Genomic DNA, 17710 nt, shown 5'->3' with positions numbered 1-17710 from the left:
GCCACTGAGGATTACAAATGCCTACTTCTATAAAGCAATCTCTTCTTATCCTTAAATTTTTTAATACAGACATGCTGGTCACCATTACACAGCTAGTGTTTGCCAATGGCTACTAAATTGTGATATCTGAGGTGGAGAGGGTCAACTTCCTTTGGAGTCTTGAGTAGGAATCATTCATCAGCATCAAGTTGGAATTGCTGGAAGGGCAAGCACTGGTAGACCTTGATCCTTGCTGTTTCCATCCGCAATAAGTTTCAAGCAGTATCCTAACTGTGAAGGGAATGTTCTCTGTAAAGTGATTTTCCCCTTTGTATAAGATAGGGTATAACTTCGGTGAATTCATAGAATTTGTCTAAATGTTTTTTTAAAATGGTGACCACTGTGTGCAATTGCGATACATGTCAATACACAGAGTATTTAAATACTATTAATGGGATAAATATTTTACAATGAAGATATACAACATGAGAGAATAAACCCACAACCTTCCTCTACCTAGCAGCTGTCAATTCCTGAAATCCCTATTTCCTAAAGAAATGTTGATCCAAATCCATCTCAAAACTCTTAACTCAAATGTATTGACAAAAATAATACATATTCATGAGAAATTTCAGGCTATCGATGCTCTCTATACCCCCCCCCCATCTCAATCCCTTTCTTATGTGAACAAAAAGATGTATAAGATGAAGATTTGAAATCTGCTAGGAGCAAGCCAGTCTGAAGTCAGACTGCTGTTTCAATGGGGTTTGACATGTCAGTTATTCCTGGTTAAAATGGCCAGGATCTTTCCCAATGATGCAAGAAAAGAACTAAGACGAAGTTTTAGTTTTGCACCCAGGCTGGGACTATATTTGCATACAGGTGTTAGTGGGCCTGTCTCAAAATTCATGGATCACTGTAGGTTTCAAATGTCAGGATACACAAATGACATACGGCTAGTTAAAGGAGTCTGAGGTCAAGATCATTAGCATCAGAGCTCTGGTTTTCGCCAATTGTCACCAGGTGTCCCAGGATCTCATTTGGTTTAATGTTTTGAACTGGAACTTTTGTCTAAAGGAGCAGATTGATCTCTGCAAGTGGCGGCTAAACAAGATTACTCCCCCGAGGACGGACTGGTCTAGTTCTTTGGTGGAGGAGGGGGTCAGCTTCCTGTGCAGCCCTGAACAGGGATCATCCATTAGGATCAGGTGGAAACTGCCAGGAGGGAGGGTATGGATTGACATTCCTTGATCATTCCTGTTTCCATCTGCAATAACTTTGAAGGAGTATCCTAGTTATGTAGGGAATGTTCCCTGTGCAACAGTCTACCCTCAAGGAAGCCAAAGCCTCAAGATTAGATTTAAGCTGACATGCCTCTCTGTTCTGTCAGATTAACCATACTATATATTGTACCTACCATTTACCTTGGAGGAGGAGGTGGAGACAAGATGGACTGGGGCTGTCATGGGTGCAGCTGTGAGGGATGCATGTTGTCCACCATCCAGCCCTCCAGAGAATTACTAGGAAAGATACTATAGCCTAGGGCTGTATTCTCTTTTCTGTTGAGGATAATGTCTTGTTGTTGTGGGTGGGGAGGCACCAGAGCTAGGGGGGATTATGGAGGCACAAGGCCTCCATGCAGAGAGCCTTGGTCTTCAACAGATCATCCCCGGTTCCTGCTAGCTTTGCAGACAGTCCTTGTAACCTTTTCTGAGGGAGTCAAACCATTCACCACCCCTGCTGTTCTCCCGCAATGGAACAATCAGGAATGAACTCTGTGAAGAGATCCTTGCAGAGCTACCCTCCTCCAGATTTCCTACTGTGGGTTTTACTGTGACAGTGGATGATCCAGGCCAATAGTCTGTCTATTAAACCAGCGTTCAGCAGGCAATTTCCTGAGATTTACTGATACTTCATAAATTCTCCAATCCGTCTATCGAAAACAGTTTAGAATCAAGAGAGCTCTCTGCTCAATATCATCGTAAGCCTATGAAAAACCTTCCTCCAGAAGTCCCCAGTTTCATCACGTTCACACCCAGAGGATACTGCAATGATAACTGATAAACACACAGGTAGACAATGCATGTAGCAGGCTAACATTTCCTTTTCTGTTTGCCAATGAAGCAAGGTTTTATTGGTGAAACTATAACTTTCAGGGGAGTTTTACTCCCTTAGCCTCTTCCCTCCAAACCCAGAGACCACACCCATCTCCTATGCTTCTACACTTCTTCAGTTTGCCATCCAAAGGAAATCATTTCTTCAGTGCCAAATATGCCATTCTGTGCACCAAAACTGCCAGCCAACACTTTCCAAAGCTAGGTCATTTTCCTAACTCTTAACCACAGAAATATCTACTAACAGAACAACAACTTTTCTACATAAATACAGGCTAAAAATTCATGATAGTTAATAACTTGCTTTCACTTAATACAACCTTTGCTGTAGTGATGATAATTATCAATAGACCGACTGTCATTGGTAATCTAGTTTATGAAGGTGGCTTTAACAGAGGCAAAAATAAATTGTCCCTGAAACTCTGAGAAACTCTGGGTTATTGAAACAGCATTGACAACCTATTTTTTAATGTGGTCCAACTTTAAGGTAGTAGCTGATGGTCTCTTCTCTATAAACCAATGTTCCATGTAATTATATTCCCCTTTTCCATATCACATTTAGGAACATGGTTTCTGGGGCTTTATTCTTATTATTCTGCATGATAAGTTCTGATGAAGAATATTTCTAGTTAAATAAAAGTTCTCACTGTAGAGCAGTGCTCTCAATCTTTTCTACATGTTTCAAAATAACTGCACCAAGCAACCATTTTTTCTGAAAAGGAGAATACATTATTACAGATCAAGTATCAGTTTATCATTATACCACTAGAGGGTGCTGTTCATATGCTTTTAAAATATATTTTATGAATAATTAAAAATAACGTGGAATATCTAGGGATGGGGATACAATCGTGACATTCAATTTCTACAAAATCTTTTATTACAGTTTTTTTTTTTAAGTCTCATCAAGTCTAGTACAGTCTGGTACAAAAATAATCTTTGTTGATTTGATTAAACAAAGGGGATTTGAATTTGAATGTTTTTGGCTGGGTGAAATAGCAACAGCATCTCATGCTGATACAAAAGGCAAAGTCTGCATTTGTGCTTGACCTTAGTCCCCAAAACTCTGGCATTTTTCCAGCAGTGTTTCAGCTGCCCTACAAAGTGCCTCAATGGCTTTGGGAGGAAGCTGTTCATCCCAGCTAGAAACAAAAGGTGCTGATTTAGGGTTGAAGAGTGGGGAAATATAGACGTTTATTGTAAAATGTAGACCTTTTATTGGCAGCATCTGAGATGCTGCAGTTTGATTCTGGTATGGTTTGGTTTAGGGAGAAAAGACAAACAGATTTTTATACCCATTTGAATCAAATAACAGGCAATATAAAAACAGTCTGTTGCATAATTAGAACAAAATTAGTGACACCATCAGTGTTAATAATAATAATGCCCTATTCCTATAAGCAAAACAGCAGAGTTGTTGTTATAAGCTTTGTTTCTCTTTAATTTACGTGCTCTATGTAGTGATTCTTTCCCAAATATGTTTTGCATTTTCAACATTCATTCTTTATTTTCTTATTTTGACTCTTTCAGTAGTGTAATCTCTACCTTTTTTGTCTTTTGTTGATCAGCTCCATGTCCTTCAGACTCATTTGTTCCACCTTCCCCAAGCGTTTTTGTGGGTCTTGACATGTCTGTTACATACACTTCGTATCACAGACAAACAGTATACCAGGTGTCACCATTTTTATGAGGAGTCTTAGCATATGAGGTGTTTTTCTTCAAGCCCTAGATCTTGAAATCATGTGAATATGCCAGAATCCCTGCTACCATTAAAAAAAGAGTACATTTTGAGCCCTCATAATTACAGAGAAAAGCTTTAAAACATGCCCCCTAAAGGATCAAAACCAGAAGTCAAAAATAACTCTTAAGGAACTATTTTTTAAAAAATCTTAGTATTTTTAGGCCAACCTCATGATTTTTGGGGCCTGACTCATGATTTTTTTAACTTCTGAAGTTGGCAATCCTGGACATGGGGTAGGCCCCTGATTCATTTGTAAAAAACCTATTACTTTCAGTAACATTACTTTGGAAAATTACATCAGCTCGGAAATACAAAATACCTTCCCCACCTGTGAGCCTCCACAGTAGGTTTGCCACTTTATTTGGTCCACTTCAAAACTGAATGCCATGGTTATTCCTTTCTCTTTCCTAAATAGCCCATATTAACATTAGGAATACATTACAATATCTAGATTGAGACCAAAGCATCCTCAGTGCAACTCCACTGAAATCAAAAGAGTTGGACTCCTTGGCTGAGTTTGGCACAATCTTTATAATTTAGGAATAGGTCATTCTGTTTATAGCAAGAGAATAATACCTTGTTTTTATACAAGAAGATATCAGGTGAATATCAGAAAATCTCTTGTGCCAAAAGTTCAAATTTCCCTTCCCTATTTAAGGAGCTTATTTTTCAGTAACAGTCTTCAGATCCAGGTATCCAGGGCCGGCGCTTTCATTTAGGCGACTTAGGCAGTCGCCTAGGGCGCCAGCTTTATGGGGGGGGCGGCAGGCGCCTCCGGTGGAGCTGCCACAGTCGTACCCGCGGAGGGTCTACTGGTCCCGCGGCTCCGGTGGACCTGCCGCAGGCATTTCTGTGGACGGTCTGCTGGTCCTGTGGCTCCGGTGGACCTGCCCGCCAGGCATGCCTGCGGCAGCTCCACCAGAGCCGCGAGACCCGCGCACGGGGCGGCGAAATGGCCCAGCGCCTAGGGCGCCAGAAACTCTGGCGCCGGTCCTGCAGGTACCTATTATAAGTAGCCTATCAAGCCTGAAAAATTGCACAAGCTTAACATCTCCCATGAGAGAGTAGTTTCCACTAGCATAATAGAAAAGGAATAAATATAACTTGTAGAATTTACTTCTGGTTAAAAGAAAGAGAGAACAAAACACTAGAAAGGGCAGATACTTCTGTCTGTGCTATAGTGTTGACGGTGCTCCATTCACACACACACATACGCATACACCCCCATCAAAAGCCTGGTCTACACTGGGGGGGTGTCGATGTAAGAAACGCAACTTCAGCTATGGGTATACTGTAGCTGAAGTCAAAGTATCTTATTCTGACTTACCTCCTGTCCTCACGGCATGGGATCGATGTCTGCAGCTCCCTCGTCAACTCCGCTACCGCCGCTCGCGATATATCAATCGTGATATATCAATCCCCAATAAATCGATTGCTACCCGATACGGCGGGTAGTCTGGACGTACCCAAAGGTAGTGCAGACATGCAGATGCCTGCACCACTGGGAACAGCTGCACTTTAGCAGGAGATTCATCCCTGGCAGAGATCAGGCACTGATGCCTTCTCCTTGTGTGCCACCAGGTGAGGGCAAGCTCTGAATTACTTCCGGGGATGCAGTCATTGGTGAAGGCTACTTTGGAATGTTACTTATGAGAATATGGATGATCCAGTGCAGTTTGTCCTAGTGGAACAATTTAAGTTTCTTTCTCTACTGCTTGCAATCTCTTCTCTAAGGAGCAGTCTCACCATCAGAAGCTCCCTAAGATAAAAGCTGGCATTACTCAGACCTGAATCAAGCCTAAAATGCTTTTCATGGAAATGTAGGACGTGAAGGTAAGATATCTCTGAATATGTTTAAAGACCAAAATTCAAGTCCAATTATGACTTAATAAGGAGGAGGGAACCCTGTCTTTCTTAGACTCCAAACCCAGGATCTAAATTTTTTGAAGGCATCCATTTCTGGGAAGGAAATAAAAGAAAGGGTGGATGCTTACTCTGACCTAAACAAAGCAAGAGAATTAGGTTCTTGTGCTCAAAAGGTGGAAAGAATACATACACACATCCTCCGAAATAAAAGAGTGGGTGAGAAAAATAATATATTATTCCCCTCAAACAAAGAGAATTACCTGCTCTTAAAAGGAAAGGTAATCTGTTTTTAGATATGGAAGAATAATGTCATTATTTCTTTTAAAATCAGGTGATATCTTTTTAGTATCAGAGTGCTCCCCCGCTTGGAGCGCTGGTGCCTGGAGCTGCCGCTGACCATACTTCTGTGCTGCTGCTTGCAGCAGCTGCCTTCAGAGCTGAGCAGCTGGAGAGCAGCCACTGCTGGCTAGGAGCCCTACTCTAAAGGCAAAGTCGCTACCAGCAGCAGTGCTGAAGTAAGGATGGTATGGTATTCCCACCCTTATTTCTGTGTTGCTGCCTTCAGAGGTGGGCACCCAGCCAAGAGCCACCACTCTCCGGTTGCCCAGCTCTGAAGTCAGTGCAGAAGTAAGGGTGGCAATACCATGACCCCCTAAAATAACCTTGTGACCTCTCTGAAACTCCTTTTTGGGTCAGGACCCTCAATTTGAGAAATGCTGCTCTCCATGAAATCTGTATAGTATAGGGTAAAAGCACACAAAAGAACAGATTTCACAGTCTGTGACACATTTTTCATGGCCGTGAATTTGGTAGGGCCAAAGTATGTCATTCTTACCCTAGTTGGGAGGGTCAACATTATTTTCTGTAGTATAGCACCCAGTCATCCTTTGAACATTTTCTGTTCATTCATATGCCCTAATTATAACATGTGCCTCAGATATGGCTCTAATTCTTATGATGACCGTTCTAGGGGTGTGCTTAGTGTATTATACTTTAGTTTTCCTCTACCTTTTCTGTACAGGGTGACAAATGACAAATACAATATTTAAGCAAAAGGTGCATATTGCACCAGGCTGTTGTTTAACTGGTATGCAATTACATTCAAATCAATATACACCAGCCATGGGCATAATTTTGGGGGACCACAGGCAGCCTTACTCCTCCAACCTGCAAGCCTTGGGCAGGCACAGAACTTGCCTCCCCACATGTGGCCCCGTTGGCCTGATTGGAGCTGTCCTCTTCCCGCCAAATGTAGAAGTCAAACTAAGCCTAGGACACCAGCACAGCACAATGAAGGCAAATATATGTATTAAGTAACCTAAGCTAATGGTCAGATCAGTACTAGAATGCCAAGTATTCATGTTATATTTTAACTGATGACAAAACTTAACATAACAGCAACTCTATGTATACAGACATTAGGATTGTCAGCAGGGATAGAACCCAGGACTGTCAACACCAAAAGTGAGAAGACCCCATTCCTTGAACAGATCCCATTCTAATCTTGCTGGGACCATCCATTAGAGAAGACATCATCACAATAGGCCATTATATGAGAGTAACATTCAAATATTACCTCTTTGCAGAACCTTAGGAATTAATACACGTCCTTGAGAAAGCAAGAAAACAGCATGAAGCAATCTCTTAACTAGATACATAATGATTTCTTTGAAAATATGCCCTCATGATACCACAGTTAGAACACTCCTTGTTGTAGGGCTGCTGTACTTTAATTCCACCTGTATTTAAACTCATTATTATAATTACTCTCAATGACAACCCGTTATCACACAAACAGGAAATGTGTGGTAAATAGAAACATCACAATTCTCCCTCATTTAAAAAAAACCTCAAACAAACCAGCTTATATTATTTTTATCCATGCAACAAAATATTCTTGACAAATTTGGAAATAGGAACTATTTTACCTTCAGACTGATGTGTAGCAAGAGGTGTCTGTGTCTCCTTGGAGTAGGACACCACTTCCCGCGGTAAGAAATCAACCTGGGTAATCTTTGACACACCTAGCTTGTGCAGTCTGCGTCTAAGATTTAATGTGAGATCAGAAGGTTAGTCAAGTAAGTATACAGCACTGTTACATTAAAATGCCACAGTGAGCTTTCACAGACAGGATGACCATGTTTTAGTGTCTGCTAAAATGAAAACTAATAAATTAAGTATGGTTAGTTTATTGGGAAGCATCTAATAAAACACACTGACTTTGCACTGAAGGAAATTAACCTGAGAACTACTAGCCAAAATAGAATTAAAGTTAATAAACTGTGCGCTACATATTTCCGGCTTTTTTGGGGTAGAGTTCATGTTGTGGGGAGGAAATGTAATAGGAAGGGCAAGAGATATTGTGTTCATAGGGCCTGTTCATGTATTCAGCAGATCTGTGCACAGAGGATGGATGGATACCCTCTACACACTTATAGGTGCTGTGATCCACATAGTGATGGGAACAGGCTTGGAAAGGAGCCAACAGAACTGAAGGGGAAAGTGTATCTGTCCATCACCTATATGGAGCTGGGGAGAAACAGAATAAAGACTGATTATTGCCCTCCTGATGAGTATCCTTCTTAAAGGAGGGTTCCCAGAGAATTGGATGGCTATGGGAATCCTGCCAACATAGCTTTACTGGCGTTGTACTGCAAAAGGGTGGGGGAGTCACCAGGAACACAGAGCTGGCATAGAGACATGAATTGTCTTGCTTTCCCTCTGTTTCCCTAACTATAAATAAATTGCATGGAAATATGCAAGAAAACCAAGCAGTACAGTTTCTGGCTATTGAAATAATAGAGACAGCTAGTCAAACAATGAAAATGTTTAGTCAAATGGAATGTATTCAGTGACCGATGAAGAGAAAAACTGTCAAATTGTTTCCGAATATTATTCAATTTTCTGTAGAGATAATAAAGTAATATTTATCTGTTAATAGTGTATTGGGCAAAAAATTCCAACATCCCTCAGATGAATTAATTTGCGACTAATAATTTGACTAAAGAAATTTCAAATTTGGTTGTCTCTAGATCAACCTTTGGGAAGTGTGTGCGCACGTCTCTGGGAAGGCAGGGAGGTAAATTCATAGCTCTGTATAAACTTGAGTATAAACCCTGTAATAAAATCTCAGTTTGGAAAACTGGTTCAAATACAGTTTGTATATCCCCCCTCCAGGACTGTCAGAATATACGTCTGTGTTTAAGGATTGTTCCTCACAAAAGGTGATATATGAAAGGAAATAAGACTCCCAAAAGTAATCTAGTATCATATGGCTGACAGCTAGTTTGCTCTCCAGCTACTGCCGCATCCGCTATATTATTTTTTTCTGACTCACCGAGTGTTACCATACTAAATACAATTACAGTCACTAGGTAACCAGTAGGAATCAGTCATGTAAAGTAACAATCCACTAGAGCAATAGCAGCCGTTACAGCTTGTGATTCATTTTCACTAGAGAAGTAATGAGCCTGCCTGATGCCAGTTTTCAAGGATGTGCCTCTGCTGATGTGAAGAAAAGCCATTCATTTTTTAAAACCACATGAAACCTAGAAACTTCTGCTCCCTGAGATACGTTATGGGGATCTGTAACACCTACCAAAAGTTCACTCTCGTGCTGCTTATCTGTAACAACTTTGACTAAATGTGGTGAGGATTCAGACTTTAAAAATGAAAGTTAAATGTCATGTACTCTTCCTTTTCCTACCATCACTGATTTCAAATCTACATTGTTTATGTGATTTAATAGACTTCTCCTATGTAGTCACCTCCTATCTAGGCCTAGGAATTCTTTACTGAAATCCCAAAGATGTCTTCACTCATATAACTTCTTTATTGTGGTCTCAATTGAGTATTGGTGCCATACTAATTTATGCTTCTAAAATAGTAAGTCTGTGTGTTACCTATATAGAATCCCATTCAATACTAAAGAAAATACTATATCAGTTTGCTCAATAACTCTTTGTGGGAGTGAAAGTCTGACTTGAGACTTGGTCAACTGCTTTGCAGACTGATAGCCTGCACATGAGTTAAAGTCCGTTTCAGAGAACTTCACTGAAAGAACATATTACATTTCTAATCTCAAACATGTTTAATTTAGGCATTGTTTACAGATCCATAGCTCACTAGTATCTCACACTGATAATCATCTGTTATATCAGATGGTCTTTTTTCATCTGAAAGACTAAAGATTGAGTGACCTAGACAAATTGGAGGATTGGGCCAAAAGAAATCTGATGAGGTTCAACAAGGACAAGTGCAGAGTTCTGTACTTAGGAAGGAAGAATCCCATGCACAGCTACAGGCTGGGAACCGACTGGGTAAGCAGCAGTTCTGCAGAAAAGGACATGGGGATTAGAGTGGATGAGAAGCTGGATATGAGTCAGCAGTGTGCCCTTGTTGCCAAGAAGGCCAATGGCATATTGGGCTGTATTAATAGGAGCATTGCCAGCAGATCGAGGGAAGTAACTATTCCCCTCTATGCGGTCCTGGTGAGGCCACACCTGGAGTATTGGTCACTTTTGGTCCCCTCACTACAGAAGGGATGTGGACAAATTGGAGAGAGTCCAGCGGAGGGCAACGAAACTGATTAGGGGGCTGGGGCACATGACTTACAAGGAGAGGCTGAGGGAACTGGGGTTATTTAGTCTGTAGAAGAGAAGAGTGAGGGGGGATTTGATAGCAGCCTTCAATTATCTGAAGGGGGGTTCCAAAGAGAAAGGAGATAGGCTGTTCTCAGTGGTGATAGATGACAGAACAAGAAACAATGGTCTCAAGTCGCAGTGGGGGAGTCTAGGTTTGATATTAGGAAATTCTACTTCACTAGGACGGTGGTGAAGCACTGGAATACCTAGAGAGGTAGTGGAATCTCCATCCTTAGAGGCTTTTAAGGCTCGGTTTGTCAAAGCCCTGGCTGGGATGATTCAGTTGGTGTTGGTCCTCCTTTGAGCAGGGGATTTGACTAGATGACCTCCTGAGGTCTCTTCTAATCGTAATATTCTATGATTCTATGAAAGTGTGTAGCCTCATAGCACATCTTTTGGTTCCATGAATCAGCCAACAAAGGGTGCTTGTATAGCCAAAAACTGGTCTAGCCCTTGATCACAAATTCATTACCTCCATTCAGGACCTGAGCTCCACAGCTATAAGAAAAATGTTCTATTCCAGAACACAAGCTTCGTGGAAGGCTGCACACACATCTGCCATCAGCCCTGTCACCTTTCCACTCACATGCATCTTTCTTTTTAGATGCTCTTAAACCCTTTGAGTCTACAGTCTGCTGAGTGTTTTTGGATTTGCAGAATCTTTAAAGGATACATTTTCAAAGCTGTTCATAGGGTCTTAGTCATGGAATGTCACTAGGGACTGAGCAGCTAAATCTCTAGTCTTTTACATGAAAAAATATCCCCATGTCCGAGAAACCAGAAGAGATACAAATCCACTACAGGCATTTTAGCCATATGAACAATTTGTATGCAATCTACAGAATTTATTGTGCATCGTTCCTTTTTCAAATTTCTGTACCATCAGAGGAAGTCCTGTTTCTCCTAGTAAAATTGTCCTTCTGAAGAATGGCTGCTATTGAGAAATGGACAGAACTCATCACGCATTGGAGAACGTGCCTGTGGTACACCCAGCCTTGCTATGAATTCCCTCTCCTGGTCATCCTTCATTCCTTTCTTTGCACTGACAGTGCATGCATGAGAGAAAGCACCTGGCTGTCATGGTGCTTATCCATATATGTGCCATATATGCCCCTGCTTCTTGCTTTTTCCTTCTAAAAGAAAGAAAACTTGGGTGACTTTGATTCGTGGGGATGCTCACCGTTCAACCCACATTGCTGGGAAGGGATGCCAGGATTTCTATCAGGATTCTGTATGTGAATACACTTTGAAAATTCCATTTTTTGTATCATTGTCCAGGTAGTACTGTAGGAGTTGGCTACATCTGAAGCCAAAACTGCCCATCACAATTGGCCACTGAAAAGGAGGAAGACAAAAGCTGCCTAACAGTCCTGGTGTGGAAGAGTAACATTGATGAACCCTACCCAGCACTTCTGTCTGTAGTGCACGGCAGTGGGAGGATGTCTGCTACACTGCTGCTTTTCTGATATTTTTTTCTTCTTCTTCTCCCGCTATGAATATGCCATTGCCTGACTAGATTACTGCTCATAGCTTTGCCAAGCATCAAGCAAAGTGAAACTGGCATAGTCTTTATCATTTGTATTATGACCAACTGGATTCTGAATAGCAGCTGTGAAATTTACCAGAATCTTGTCAATTTCAATCTGCAGTCAATGTGAAAAATATGAGTAGCAGCATAAGCACTAGAAATATCTACCTGTAGACCAGAGGTGGGCAAACTATGGCCCATGGGCCACATCCGGCCCGCGGGACCATCCTGCCCAGTCCTTAAGCTCCCAGCCAGGGAGGCTAGCCCCTGGCCCCTCCCTCGCTGTCTCCCCTTCCCCACAGCCATACCGTCGCGTTGGCAGCACTCTGGGTGGCAGGGTTGCGCGCTCCTGCCGAGCATAGTGGCAGCGTGTCTGGCTCCAGCCAGGTGGTGCAGTTGCCAGACATGCTGCTCTGAGCAGCATGGTAAGGGGGCCAGGGCTGGGCGGGTTGGATAAGGGGTGGATGATCCCGGGGGGCAGTCAGGGGACAGGGAGCAGGAGGCGGCTGGATGGGGCAGAGGTTCTGGGGGGCGGTCGGGGGATGAGGGGATTGGATAAGCATGGCAGTCCCGGGGGGGGGGCCTGTCAGGGGGCGGGTGTGTGGATAGGGGCCAGGGAATGGGGAACAAGGGGGGTTGGCTAGGCATGGGGTCCCAGGGGGGCTGTCAAGGGGCGGGGTGTGGATAGGGGTCAGAGCAGTCAGGGGACTGGGAACAGGGGGGTTGGATGGGGGTGGGGTTCCAGGGCTGGTTAGGGGCAGGGATTCCTGGGGGTTCAGGGGACCAGGAGCGGGGGGGTTGGATGGGTTGGAGGGTCTGAGGGGGGCAGTCAGGTGGCAGGAAATGGGAGGAGCCAGATAGGGAGCAGGGGCCAGGCTGTTCGGGGAGGCACAGCCTTCCTTACCTGGCCCTTCATACAGTTTTGCAAACCCGATGTGGCCCTTGGGCCAAAAAGTTTGCCCACCCCTGCTGTAGACTCACAAAGATAGTACTATGTAAATTCTTATTTAGAAGATTAGCTTCTGAAACATCAGGGCTGGAAAATTTTGTTTAAACAAAAGCTTAAATTCTGCACAAATTGATTAATTTCCTCTCAAGAGGAAAAGTTTCCTTATCATCACTGCAAGTGGACTTTTCAAGTCTATATTTTGTGGCATATTTTTCCCTCTCATTTTATTCATTCATAACCTCAAATTTGTATTAACTCTCACAATATGAACAAAGAAAAACAATTTTCACACCTTGAGAAGCATTGGCAGGAAATAATTGGGTAGCTTAGCCTTTGATTCTTGTGCTACAGTATTTCCCACACCAGCCAAACCATTTGTGGTAGTTAACTTTGGTGATCACATGGATGATATCCAAATCAAGATAAAATGACTCATCACCAAGCCATATTTTCACTTTGAACTTCAGTTCCATCTCCACTGTGATGCTAACATTAGGGGAATCAGGAGATATTTGGAGTTTCATGTGTCATTGGCTAAAACTGACTTCCACTGATTGGTCCATTATAAAAAATACTTCATAATATGGATTTCACTATTGTACAACAATAGACACTTTTCATACTAAATAAATCTGACCCTTTAAAAAATATATATACCAGTCACCCAGTGATAGTGGTTAGTTTCAGTTACTCAAAGCAGTTAACTTTTTCACAAGCACATGGCAAAAATACCCCAAGCTAGAAAAAGTATTAATTTCAGCCTAATTATAAGTAAACAAACCTTAACTGACATAGACTGAATTAAAAAGCAAAATGACTCTGAGGCTGTGAAAGGGATAGTTTTATTTGCTAAGGGTACAAATATAATTGTTCACATTATTAAGTCTTAAGGAAGGAGAAGGTGTGATTATTACTGTATAAGGGAAACAACTTTAACTTTAACTATGTAAAGATGGGGATAGGGGGGCATCCTGTGAGTAATTCAGTATGACAAGTCAGAATTAACAAATACTATCTAGACATTGGTATAATTAACTGCGTATATTACATTTTCAGTTAAAGTGCCACTATAACAACATTTCATTCATAATGAAATGGTAATGTTTGTTACTGTTCTCGGACAGCAGAAATTGCAGGTCATCTTTTTATAGGTTCTTTTTCCCTGTTTCCTCATTAAAAAAAATTTCTCTGCCAAAGCTTAATATTACTGGTGAAACTAACAAAAGAAAACTTAAATTATGGTACTTTAGATTCACTAAAACAATAATAATAATAATAATAAATTAAATCCACACACAAGCAGCTCAATCGGGAAGCATTTTCAACATAACTCTTGCAAAGAAATAATAAAATGAACAAAAGAGCTGATAAATACCCAAGTTCAGAGTCAGACTGGAGCTGCAGCACTGAGGGGTCTGTGTCCCACTGCAGGGTCCTAAGGTAGTTATCAGCCGTGCAGCACAAAGGAAAAAAAGAGCATAGAGAATTAACTGAAAGGACGAAAAAAAGCTCATCTCCTTAATTACATGCTGTATACTGTACATAAACAGGACACACCTCAAGTACAACTGAGAGCCAGAATTAATGTCAAACCTACAAGAGCAGGTAATTTATTAAAATTACATAGAACTGGAGTACATTGTACTAATAAGCAAAGGAAAGAGACTTTCAGTCTGAGGCTTTTTTTTCAAAATTTACTTAATAAAAATGTATAATTTGGATCTCTAAACAATTTACAGACTCACTCGTTGTTCCCTGTGTACTCACAATCAGCTGTAACATTTGCAGTAGGCATTTATTAGAGGTTACAATGATAGGGTATATGACATGATGTACTTGAACTCTCCCCGTGAAACCTCACTGAAGAATTTAGCCCTTAATATGTCTTCTGAAACTGACAATAAACCATTATATACAAGTTAAAGTATTTTTTATGATGACCTGTATCACAAATTATAATGTTTAATATTTTGTGGGACAAGGTAAACAAACAAGTATTTTTTTCACCATATAAGAATCTATCCTGACTTTTTTAAAAAAATTATTTCAATATAATTACCTGCCACTGATTTTTCTTTCTGATGGAAGCTCTGTGCTATCAAAGAATAGATGAGTAATCCAGGAATGCAGCCTTAGCTAAAGGTTTTCTAATATAGAAAATTATGAAACTTTCCATCTGAGGAGGTCAGATCACTTTACAAGCCCTAGTAAGACTCTCTGCTTTCTTGTGAAGTGGTATAATCCCCCAATTTATAAATGAAGAAATTGATATGCCAAGAAGTTCAGGCCGAAACTTTCAAAAGTGGCCACTCATTCCAGGTGTCTTCATTTTTGGCTTCCCAACTGGAGACACCTCTTAAAAATGTTGGCCCATGTAAATTGCCAGTCTGTGGCAGAGGCAGGCAGAGAACCCAAGTCTTCCTAACTCTTTTCGCTGTGATTTAAGCATTAGACTATGCATGGTCTTCATTAGCAGATGTTAAAACAAAGTGAAACAAGCCTCCTTCTCCTTCACAAAAACAACTAACTTATCTGATGTCACTACATCACGATGGCCCCTAAATTGGTGATCGTCCCACCTTTTTTGATCCAACCCTATTTATCTGAATCCAGATTTCAAAGCTGTACACAGAATATTCTTTTACCATGTTCACCCAGTACAAATCATATCATCCAGTGCAGATTTATGCACATTACCTACCACAAAATGGCAACCTCTGCTAACGTATAATCTGAAGAAACTGTCTCAATCCATATAAATGCTGCAACTTACTATACGTGATAAGCTCATCACTCTGATGCCAATGTCAGCTCACTCTCTGGGGAGGGGAGCAAGGACATGTCAGAGAACAGCACATGTCAAAATGAAAAACAATCAATCAATCTCATACCCATAAACATGTACAAACGATGAAAAATGATAACAAGAAGATATATAGATTTGGTATGATGCAAGGGCATTTGCTCCCATGAGCTGTAATAGGAGATGTGCAGCACAGAAAATGTTATCCAGAGATTTTGTGATGTGTCTCAGAATTATTCTAGGAGACTTTTCTAGAGCAGGAGCCTATCTTGTCTGCCTAAGCTAGGATGTTGTAAAACGGGCAGAGAAGAATTGAGGCATTAGTGAAGAGAAGAATTTGTCCCTGCAATGCAGGTAAAGATTTGAATGTCTGATGGTAGGAAAAAAACCTCAGTGCCTAAGGCACTACAGAGATTGCTAAACACAAGCCATATGTGTGAAAATGACCCCAGAAATGCTCCCATAGTGTGATTTCATGAGTAAGTGCCCATTTTTAATGTTATGGCTACCTTGGGGCCACTTATATTTGCACACCCATGTTTTCGAAACACTTAGGAAAAAGATATGTGTAGCATGTTTGAGTCAGATATTCCCTCTTTTCTCTATCCACTTTCAGACCCATCAAATTTCCCAAGAGACAACCAATATTCCATTAGGGAGAATTCCATTACAGTGTGATTAAAATGAAAGCTTAGCAACAGAATGCTCAAGGGCTACAGACCATCTAGGTCTATTCAAATTAGCACCAGGTCAGAAGTAATTGTGAACTGTTACCATCTAATAGCCATTTGGTGTCTTGAAGGAAATAAGTTCTGAGCTCTCCATCCGCTAGGAGTTGGACAGGTGTCAAAATCACAAAAGACACCACTACAATTGATACTTTTGGTGCAATAGTTGAAAGATACAACAGAGTGAAACCAGCTTTATGATTATTACAACAGCATCCGCAGGCCACAATCAGAGAGCAGGGTCTCGTTCCTTACATACAGTACAAACATAGTGAAGACAATTTCTGTGGTAAACAGTTTACAATCCAGGTTATTAACATGGAGACTCAACCCCCTCTCCCCCCTGCCAATCCTCTTAAATGTCAAGTTCCTCAGACCTAGAACTATGTCACTTTATGTGTATGGGACATTATGGGATCCTGACCTTGATTTGAACTTGAGGCCTCTAGACACTAATATAAATATTTAAAAACAACATTCCACCCTTCTGAGTCAAAGCCAGTTTTGGCAGTTTTGGGTGGATATGGAAAACAATTTTTCAACCTCCACTCAAAAATGTAACAGACCTCCATCCACTGCAATCCTACCACTGTGCACAGAACTGGCCACAAGGTTTGAGGGATGGTTAGTAAGGTGAGTCTTTGGGGCACTGCCAAACTTGAGTCTGCAGGAAGTGGGGCTTCAGGTCACTAATCTCCTGCTCCAGAACAAATAGAGCCTAAATTACTGGCGTAAAAATTGCATGTAAAAATTGTCTGTGCATAGGGCAAAGACAGAACATTTTACAAGGGACAATATTCCAAATAAGCCAGGGTCTAGAATTGTCCCTTGCTACTTCTTGCTACTTGGAGGAACCTCTGAGCATTCTCACAAGTATTAGCACTAAGCTTGATCCTTCTTGGACTTCTGTAGGGGAGACCATGAATGTTCTAAGAGCTCCATGAAAAATCAGGGCCAACCTTTTAAATCTAGGGCTTGACTTACTTTTTCAGGGTTTTCTTCCCAAAGAAAAGGACTAGAAATGATTTCTTCCCTAAATGCAAATTGAAATAAGCCATGACACTTGTATATGCCAAAAACTGGGGGAAGGGGAAGGATGTAGTGCAGATTTTACAGGCTCAAAGACCAGTTTTGTGTCTAGAAGTGTTGTTTGCAGGTCAGCATGGATTAATTGCTGGAGCAAGGCAGGGAGTTAACACTGCTTCTACCACACTGGACCTATTCTGAGACATAACCTACTGGAGTCCAGTGAGAAACTTTCTAACAATTCTAATGGAGTTTGGATCATATCCATGACATTTCCATTTTTAAGGCACTTTTCAGGAAGTTCAGTCACAAAAAAAATTTAAATGGAAAAAA

The 17710-nt window shown here is 41.2% G+C and overlaps 1 protein-coding gene across 7 annotated transcripts in view; it reads right to left on the bottom strand.

The window, feature by feature from the left end:
• DYNC1I1 (dynein cytoplasmic 1 intermediate chain 1) overlaps positions 1–17710 on the bottom strand; it is a 268510-nt gene that overhangs the window by 194320 nt on the left and 56480 nt on the right. For 5 of the 7 annotated variants that reach the window (XM_075062359.1, XM_075062360.1, XM_075062356.1 and 2 more), the window contains exons 5-6: positions 14196–14255; positions 7629–7744 (exon numbers count right to left, since the gene is read on the bottom strand). In XM_075062359.1, coding sequence (XP_074918460.1) covers positions 7629–7744; positions 14196–14255 — 176 coding nt within the window. The remainder of the gene's footprint in view (positions 1–7628; positions 7745–14195; positions 14256–17710) is intronic. The other 2 variants (XM_075062357.1, XM_075062358.1) reach the window with 1 other exon arrangement.

This window comes from Chelonoidis abingdonii, chromosome 2 (assembly GCF_003597395.2).
Source record: "Chelonoidis abingdonii isolate Lonesome George chromosome 2, CheloAbing_2.0, whole genome shotgun sequence".
In the NCBI taxonomy this organism is placed as follows: domain Eukaryota; kingdom Metazoa; phylum Chordata; order Testudines; family Testudinidae; genus Chelonoidis; species Chelonoidis abingdonii.
The sequence above is the reverse complement of the archived record's forward strand: the minus strand, read 5'-3'. Positions and strand labels throughout refer to the sequence as shown.